This window comes from Gavia stellata, chromosome 26, assembly GCF_030936135.1.
Source record: "Gavia stellata isolate bGavSte3 chromosome 26, bGavSte3.hap2, whole genome shotgun sequence".
Classification (NCBI taxonomy): domain Eukaryota; kingdom Metazoa; phylum Chordata; class Aves; order Gaviiformes; family Gaviidae; genus Gavia; species Gavia stellata.
The window spans coordinates 5,095,610-5,105,080 of NC_082619.1; the positions used below are offsets into that span (position 1 = coordinate 5,095,610).

General features: G+C 43.1%; 1 protein-coding gene across 1 annotated transcript in view; it reads left to right on the forward strand.

The window, feature by feature from the left end:
* The window catches only part of NCAPD3 (non-SMC condensin II complex subunit D3), a 28,326-nt gene extending 19,107 nt beyond the window's left edge, over positions 1–9,219 (forward strand). Inside the window, exons 23-34 of the mRNA XM_059829603.1 lie at positions 414–493; positions 1,789–1,926; positions 2,252–2,385; positions 2,536–2,735; positions 3,325–3,435; positions 3,856–4,011; positions 4,799–4,968; positions 5,211–5,350; positions 5,477–5,554; positions 8,425–8,499; positions 8,618–8,678; positions 8,771–9,219. Of these exons, the coding sequence (XP_059685586.1) occupies positions 414–493; positions 1,789–1,926; positions 2,252–2,385; positions 2,536–2,735; positions 3,325–3,435; positions 3,856–4,011; positions 4,799–4,968; positions 5,211–5,350; positions 5,477–5,554; positions 8,425–8,499; positions 8,618–8,678; positions 8,771–8,882 (1,455 nt within the window). The 3' untranslated portion in view covers positions 8,883–9,219. The remainder of the gene's footprint in view (positions 1–413; positions 494–1,788; positions 1,927–2,251; positions 2,386–2,535; positions 2,736–3,324; positions 3,436–3,855; positions 4,012–4,798; positions 4,969–5,210; positions 5,351–5,476; positions 5,555–8,424; positions 8,500–8,617; positions 8,679–8,770) is intronic.
* Positions 9,220–9,471: the final 252 nt, after the last annotated feature.

The following is a 9,471-nucleotide window of genomic DNA, read 5'->3' on the forward strand; positions in this document are numbered from 1 at the left end:
TATTGTTCTAAAGATGTAAATGTTGAGAGGCTGAAGATGTTTACCCTCCCAATGTTCATATGAAGCCAACCAAGGCAGATTTGGAGTGCATTTGGCTCTGAGAACAGTGTTGAAGAGCATGTGTGCCTTGGGATGGGAGAACAGATTTTTCATGTTTCTACTTTTTTATTGATACCTGTGGGAAACCTAGATGCTTGCTGCTGTGGCATTTATGCTGTTTAAAGCATCCTCCAAAACACTGTCATCTTGAGGTTTATTTTGTGTACCTCTAGCTGAAGTTGTATAGCTTGCTCATTTGCTTGATGTACATTCTGCTAGGCTCCATCAGATACTGTCCTGACTACAGTCTGAAGGTTCACGCTAGGTTTTTCCTGATTCAGGTTGAGAATTTATTGTCTGCTGATTTCTTACAGGAGGAGTTTGTGAAATGGAAAGACTGTCTCTTTTTCCGTTTCGTCAGTGTCTTGGTGGATCCAAATCCAGATATTGCCAGGTAAAACACTCATCTGTAAAATAAGGAAGGAGTTGAAGATCAGAGATGTACTCAAAACCAGTCTCAGCCTTGCATCTTCAGCATGCAGAGAAAAATTTCAGTGAGAGAGCAGATGATTCTCCCATTAACCTCTTCACTCATCCAGTTGTTCACGCTTTAGGGTCTGCAATGGTAGCAAAGGAGTGGTGAACCTCTTTCCAAGTCATTTGAAGGTCCCAAAGTAGCAAGCTGTGTGTTCTTGGCTGTGTCTTCAAAACATGCAGCTCTGCTCTATTTTTGACTCGCAGATATCCAGAAAAAAGGAATTTTTGAAACAAGCCTTCATGAAATCTTCCTCATGGTTTTCTAATAGGCTCTGTCCTGAGTACTGGTTTTGTTCTAGGAATAGGATTAAATATTCTCATTTTTCTTATAGGGCATGCCTTGTCTTTTTAAACCTTCTACCACATTTTGTAATACTTTGACATGTAAGAAGAATTATGCACGCTGGCTTTAAGTGCATGTTTACAAAGTTTTTGTAGGTTTCAAAGCCTCAGGCTGCTCTGTTATGTGAGAAATGAGTGGGGCAGGTTCCTCTAAGGATGGTAGATCATGCAGGGATGCTGGAGGCAGAGGAGGCTTGGACAGCTTGCTGCTTGCTTCTCCCTGAAACAGTCCATCTGAAGATTGGTGTTTCCAGGGCCATCAACCTATCATTGCTTACTAGTGCATATTCACACTTTCTTTTCTCTTCAGTGAGTTTTTTTATATGTAAAAATGTCTTTCCAGTAGATGGTGACATTGCAACATCATGTTCCTAGAGCTTTCAACTAAGGAACACGGTGCTATTTCTTTGGGAGCCTTTTTCTTTGCATCTGCATTCAGTGACTGCATCCAGACAAAACCACATTCTTCAAGTCTGGGATTGACTTGCAGCTCTTGCAAGACTTTTGGTGATTAACTTCTTGCAAAGTACTGTTAAGTGTCTCAGCTACAATGGAACTTACTTAAATAATGAAAGTTTTGTGCCTGGATTCACGTTCAAATTTATTTCTGTCTCTACTGTAATGGCAAAAAAATGAAGTAGCATTGTGGATGCTAAAAACATCTATCTCTGGATGAAAAAAGGCTTAAAGTCAATAAGCTGATATCCTTGTTCAAGCCCAGATGGAGCTGGGCAAGAATTAAATGTGGTATTGAAGGAGACTTGGCAGAGGAAAACCATCCTCCTGCTTTACAGCTTGTGACCCTACACTGAGTTTCAGGGGTGGCTTTTAGAAGCTGCCTGATAAGTTCGTTCTTTTGCTCCTTTCCAGGTTTGGAGAGTTCTGCTTGGTGCATCTCTTGCTGAAGAGGAATCCAGTAATGTTCTCCCAACACTTCATCGAGTGCATCTTCCATTTCAATAGCTATGAGAAACATGAGAAGTACAACAGGTTCTCCCAGGGCGTGCGGTCAGTTCAGCACATTTGTATCTCCTTATCGCTAAATGATGGGCTGTCTGGCCATGCAGCAAAGCGCTCATGGCATTTCTAATTATGTATTCAGTAGGGGGGAAACAGCTAGGGGAAACAGTTTTAAATTAAGAGTGTCCTGCCTTCTCCGTGACACTTCTTGGGAGGACTTCTGCATGTAATTTGTGGGAGTGTGTGGTGTCCTAACAGGTTTATGGGTCTTGAAAGTGACATTCAAGTATTCCTTGCTGATTTAAAGTCTTACTATTTCTGTGAGTTCGCATAATGTGATTTGGCCCTTGTAAAATGTCTTGCTCTACCACAGGGCGAAGAATCTCTTCTCTCTGAAGGGAAAAGATAACAAAGAAAAAAGGATGCGTATCTACAAGTTCCTGCTAGACCACTTCACAGATGAGCAGAGGTTCAGCATTACAACCAAGATCAGCCACAGCATCCTAGGTAAGGGTCTGTCTTTAAAAATCTGGCAAAGAACGAACTGGTGTCTATATAAAGCCATTAGGCTCTCAATCCAGCCGTGTTATCTTCCTGTCTTTACTGGCACTGCTGTTTCTGGTAAAATACTTCTTATTTTTTCCCTGTGTGTTCTAGCATGCTTTGTGGATAAGGTCCTTCCATTGGACCTGGAAGCCAGCGAGCTGCTCTCGGATACGTTTGCAGTCCTTAGCTGCAAAGAAATCAAGCTATCAACTATGAGATCAAAACCCGATGAAGACATTCAGCCTGACGAAGATGAAATGGCAATGGCCAATGCTGTCATGCAGGCGGCACAAAAAAAGCTCATCTCGCAGGTGAATGGCACTTGATCTGGTGTGGGAAGAGGGCTGGCCACCAGACTGGTGGAACGGAGAAACTTGTGCAAGAATTACCCAAGTAACATAGCAATGCCGATGACATACTGTGCCTGTAGGCTGTTATTCAGGCTCGGTCCGTAGGCCCACTCTGTTCTGAGGGCACCTGTGGAAGCACTGTGCGTTGTAAAAACAAAACATTACAGCTAGATTTGTGAAGGATGCTTGTACTTGAGGGGTCAGCTGGAGTGATCAGAAATGCAGTTCCTCTGAAGCCAGTGAAGCTATTCCAAGGCTAAATTTGTTCCACAGATCTCTCATTGGTAAAGGATTTGAGCGTAACAATGTTTTTTGGCGCACCCTTTGGTAATTTGCCTTCAATGTGAGAACTGACTGACTTAGTGATGTACCTTAGAAGACCCCACTTAGGGTAAAAGCCTACGTACATCTGTGCGGCATAAGAGCAGGCTTAATTGTGGTAATTCCCTTGCTATGGAGCGATAACTTCTTACTTAGGCCATGCATCTAACCACAGAGTGGCTTCTCCTTTATTGCATTGTGTAACTGTTCATGCCTTGTTCAAACAAAGGTTCAAAAGAAGAACTTCATAGAAAATATCATCCCAATAATCACGTCACTGAAGTCTTTGATGGAGCAGAAGAGGATCCCAGCTCTTAGGGACCTTATGAACTACCTACGGGTAAGGGAAGTGTTTTCATACTGGTATTTTTTTTTTTTTCTCTCTTGAGTTAATGAGTTAGGTGTGCAACCACTAATGGAACGAACAGCCTTCTTCGAAGGAAAGTTAGAAGGCATATGATGTTGTGACACTGCCACTGTGTTAAATAATGTAGGAGGTGGAGGGATTTTAGATAAGGATCTCACAGTGTGTTATGTGTGAGCCTCCTCAGTGGGACGTGGGCAGAAAGCTTGAATGCTGGAAAGCTTTTTCATGTTCTGAAGTACAAATTGGAATCGAAACTCTTGGTCTGTTAAAAACACCTCTGCTCTACCAACTGGTATTTCCTTTTGCACTTAAGCAGCTGTGATCTGAATGGAGACATGAATCAGTAGTCAGGAGAGATTTCTGAAAGAGTTTAAACATTCCTTATTGCTCCAGGAAATGATGCAAGACTACCGAAATGAAATCAAAGACTTCTTTGCTGTGGACAAGCAGCTGGCAGCCGAGCTGGAGTATGATATGAAGAAATATGAAGAGCAGCTGGCCAGGGAGAAGGAGTCAGACCAAGAGCAGGTCTCGGCAGCGGAGGCAGAGGTTGTTGGTGCCATTAACTCTGTACACGTACTGTCTCCTCTGCTAAAGTTTGTGTACGCATAACACCCAGACTCTGTATGTCTGTGGACCTTGTTACAGCACCTTTAACAGAATAGTTTTGTAATGTTCTCATATCTCTTCTCATTTGCTGACAGAAGCTTTGGTTTTAGAGTCATTTCATATGTTTAGAACGACAACAAACAACATACGTTAGGCAAAGAGGAGCAGCAAACAATTAATGTAAAAAGAATTCAATTTAAAGGGAAAACTAAGTCTAATTTGCCACTGGCTGTGCTTACATGTTGGATTGCTCTCTGTTCCCAGAGTGCTAAAGATGCTAAACAGGTCAAAAAGAAAAGGGTTCATTTTGTCTGACTTTAGGTGTATACAGAGTGGAACCTTACATCTGTCCTAGTCATGCAGATCCTCTTTTAAAGTCAATGTAAAGAAATAAGTATGTGCTTGGGTCAATTGTCCTGAACTATTTTAGATACCTACCTTAAGATGAGATGACTTCTACCCTAGAAGTACCCTTCTCTCTCTGCTGACTTTAAAAGACCACCTATATATAGACCTCTAAACTAGGACATAATGTATCCCACCAAAACTTCCTATTCACGTCTTGTTAAAATTTTGGCCAATAAGTAGTTTCTCCCTAGCACCCCTTAATGTCCGACACACAAAGGGCAGTTCTTAATCATACAGCATGTCTAAGTGTCTTGTATCTAGGGTTTTCTATGCTTGTATCCATTCGTAGACATACGAACTTTTCTCCTGTTTTCTGTAGCAACCTTCAACTTTGGAGACAGCTGTACCTTCTGGTGGCTGGAATAATAATGCTCAGTCTCCTGTAAGTGGGAGACAATCCTTGCCATCTGGATCGAGTCCTTCCTCTGTGTCTCCTGAGTTTAGTTCACCCAGTGCTGATGCTCTGAAACAGCCATTACTCAGTCGCAGGTATGGGTTTCTGTTTATATTACCAGTTATGATATTCTGCAGGACTATTGCTTTGCTTATCCACTCCTTACTTAGTGGTATGAAAGTCACCAGCGTTGCAGCATGATCTTCTCCATTACATTTGGTGTTTAAGATCATAAGGGATTGGAAGGGGACAGGTCTCTCTCCTCATTACACGTATCTCATCTGGGCTTGCAGAAGAAATGACTTCACTGTTTCTGTCACGTTTTTTTGCCCTGTAGGCCAGCATCCTTGAGCACACTTGCCATCCTGAACTCTGCCAGAAAAGCAATGGAAGCCAGAAGCAAGCAACGCAGCAAGAGTCTCGGAGGAAGTTTATCGGCTGTATCACTTCCATCAACCGCAGCTGGCAGCAAGCAAGGTAGGAAGCTTGCTGCAAACTGATCTGGCATTGGACTAGATCTAGTTGACACAGCCTGATTGCTATAGCCTTGAGGTCTCTAAGTGAATACACTTCTATTCTTAATTATTTTCTTGTTATTTCTAGTATCCTTTCAAAGCCTGAATCAACAGTCTACCGGAGAAAATCTTTCTGTGGTGGGCCGTGCAATCAGCACACCAGAACGTAAGTATAACCCAAAGAAACCCTTTCCAAATTGGGCTGAGCACTCATTCTCTGAGAGAGGTAGCAATGCGTGGCTCCCCTAAAGAGCAGAGAAAATTAGTCATTGATAGCTGTAGATTATGTATTTATCTAAATGGTTGTAGTAAATAAGAACCGTTCTGAAATTGAAGGTCTCAGATGAATGATGTACGTAGGAAAGGACAGTCCCATGTAGTCTCCGTTTACGTGTCACAGGGTATTATCGCATTGAGTCAGTGCAGGAGAGCTTTTATTTTGGGCTGCTGAAGTAACAGAGCTACTGCCCATTCTTCCTTCATCAGCTCTGGGGTGCCGAGAAGCCATGTTGTTGTAGTTCCTTAACAGCATGCATTCCCTGAAGCGTGCAAGATTCTGTTGCATTGAGACATTTGCTCTTCTTAACTCTGAAAGCATAGCTTAGCATTTTTAAACTGAATTACAGAACCCTGCTGCGGAGGAAAATACTCAAGGTCTGGTCCTTCTCAGTGTTAAGATAGGGGGTTCCTGTTGACCTGCTTCTAGAGCAGGCAGTGATCTGTGACAGTTGCAAGAGAACAGAGAGATCTGCTCAAGTGGGATTAATAACCTGCACAGTCATTTCTGAGTGTGTGTGCGTGTGTTCTACCCTAAGAAAGAACTGAACTGAGCATTGGAGAAGGAATGATTTGGCTTTTTTACCCTGCTGTGGAAATTAAAGTCAAAATACACAGAGAGGAATCTCTTAATACGCAAATTGTGAGTCTGCTGCGCTTATGTCCACTGCAGCTGAACTGCCATCTCATAAAACCTGACCTTCAAACTTAGGTGTTATTGGAATGCTTTCCGACAGCCCCGCAGCATTCCACAGCGTCGCTTTCTGCAAGCGCAAGAGGCAGTTATAGTAAAACGCAAATGGAGCTGAGTTCCAGCAGTAGATTCCCTTCCTTTATGTCAATTCACTGCTGAACTCCTTTAGGGCATCTCTGCTGTAGTGCGAATTGTGAGTGTGATGAACACCCTCCTGCACTCTGGAGAGAGTTAAGCTGTGAGTATAGGTGAGTGTCTGACAGGTCCTCTCTCCTTAGGTGGTTGTGAATTGTTGCGGGGAGGGGTCGATGTTCCAGAAGCATAGGTATCTGACTGCACTCTTTGCCTGTATCTGGGCAGACACCTGACCTGCACACACAGAGGAGAGCAAACGACATGTAGCCAGTAAGGCAGTCAGCTATGCGGCAGTCTGCAAATACCTGACATCCACGAGCAGGCAGGAGCAAACCAGCGGCAGCGATGTGCATCCACTGGAAAATCTGTCCCTTCTCTTCCCTGTACGCTCCACCGTTTGGCTAGATTTGTCTGCCTCAATGTTTCTCTTTTGCTGCCTGAGCAACAAGCAGTGATCTCTGTGCAAAAAAACTGGGGGCATGTTTTTAGAGAGCAGAAATCTTTAAGTGCCATATCTCTGTCTGGAAGCTTGCACGGCTGTTTCTCTTAAGCACCATATGGTGGAAAAGGAGGAGGAACGTTAATCTGCAGTGGTACTAGGGCTGAATTCCTACTTTGCTTCGAGGCAGCTTGTGTCCTTCAGCAGGAAGACAAACAGTACAGAGCAGGATCATCACTTCAGTCAGCGTGTGTTGAGCCATCTGCGTGGTGGCGCTGGGTCTTGTAGGCTGATAGACAATCAAAATGAAACATTTTTATTTCTCTGGTATATCATTCTAAAACTATTGGAGATGCCGTTCTTTGCAACCCATTTTGTACTTGAGAAGTTAAGAACAGCTGTCTATTCTCTTTACCTTATTCGACTGTTCTGGCTGTTGCTCTCTCCCCTGCTGTCTTTGGGTCTCCTTCTCAACTCCTGCTCGTTACTTTGAGAATGGCTAAGTGGGTCCGGGAAAGTGTGGATTGCTTCAGTGTGGTACATAAACAGATGTTGTGAAGATACCACCTTTGATTGCACGGGAAGCCCTACTTGATGCTGGTTCTTTACCATTTCCTTCCTTCCTTTCACATAAACTTCTCATTAACCAAGGTAACTTGTTAAGGCACAGACTGCATAAAGTCAGGACACTTGCAGGTCAGTCTTGAGAGATGCAGAGGCCAGTTAAGGCAGATAGATCAAGTTGGATTTCCACTGCAAACTTCAGTGATTCCCTTTCAGGACAAGGAAGTAACCCAGTTAGCTGTAGAGAGAAGTCCTTTTAGCAGAGTTTCCAACTCCTGCCCTATAAAGCACTTTCTACCTTAATTCCTTCTGAAAGGTTCTGGGAAACATGAGCATAAAACAGAGTGTTGAGTATAGTAAAATCTGAATATTGTGACATATCTCTTGAGCTAAATGATAGGAAAGAGACAGCTGACAACTAGGGCCTATTCAGGCAAGCTAAATTCTACCTAGCTTCCTTGTCAAGTGATTCCTCTTGTCTGGCTGCAGGCAGTTCCTTACAGAAGGGCTGTTGGTCCTTTCTCAGTCTTCAGGGGCCCCATATTCTGCCTTGACTAGGCAAAGCAACCTGTCTGAATCTAAGCTGTTGTGAAAGATGGCAAAGCTTCAGTGGAAGGTGTGGCTCTCCCACCTAGACAGCACAAGGAGGTGCATGACTGAGATCCCATATTTAAATGGATTTCCTCCACATACAAGGCAGGCTGTAAGTCTGGAGTCTGAAGCTGACGTGCACAGCTGGCCCATCAGATTCAACGCATGGTTTTGAGGCTGGACGGGAGACACTGAGGTCTGCTGGGCTGGAAAAGAGAGATGTATATGTGCTTCCAGTTAACTGGATATACTTACTCTGTGACACTTAAGTACAGCATGCCTTGCCCTCTGGCTATGTCACAAGCTGACTGACAATATGTGGGTTTTTTTCTTTCAGAGACCATTAATGACTTGACTTTTGGTGCTGGGGTCAGTTACATCAGCTTGACGCACACACCCGGTTCAGCTCCAGGCAAGTTATCTTTGTGCAGGTTACCTTTGTGATTCTAACTTGAGAGGGGGAAAAAAAACCCCAAATGATCAAATCTGTGGCATTTTTTAAAATACGAAAATATATACATTATTTGCAGAGACGAAAGAGGCTGAGGACGAGCCAAGAGATATTATCTGTTTGACGTCACCAGAGAAACCGTAAGTTCAATGCAGGTCTGAAACAGCAATCACGGTGAGAAAGATTGGTAAAGTGCTTTAAAATAAATGGTCATTCTGCTTCCTTCTTCTAGCCTGTCCCTGCCACGGGAGTGGAAAGTAGAATCCCCAGCAAGGAAAAAAAGCAGCCAACGTGTCCCTCTGAGACGGTCCCAGCGGAGAACACCACTGAAACCAGACAACTGATCCTTTCATTGAACTTTTGTACAGAATCATCATGTTGCTCAAAATCTGTCCTTTTTCTCTGTAATTATAAATCACTGTGGGCACACGTCCTTCCTTACCTATTCTTATTTGGATTTTTACATGAAACTGTCTAGAATATGGGCATACAAATCCTGCATTAACACATGTATGTATTATAAGCTGCTGCTGTTGACAAAGCTCACTGGAGTGCTAGAAAGCTGCAGTATAAAAGGGAGGCTTGCTCTTCACTCACAGGATGTATAATTTGTCCATTTGGAAAAGTAAGAGCATAATGTTGCCACAAGCTTAGCAATAAATGCATTTATCACAGCTTGCAGGGAAGTGAGTGGCTCAGCTTATTCACTCGATCCCTCATTGTCCCTCTTGGTTATATACTAGAGTTGCTTGAATTTGAACAAAGGTAAAACAGCTTGTCACTGCCACACCCCTAAATCTGGTAATTGCACGCTACATCACCTCTTATTTGTTGTGCAAACTCCTGTGTGTATGAACAGCCTTAATGTTCTTTTATATGGAATATTTCCATTCTTGAACTATGTTATTTCCAACTATTAAAATTTTATGAAAA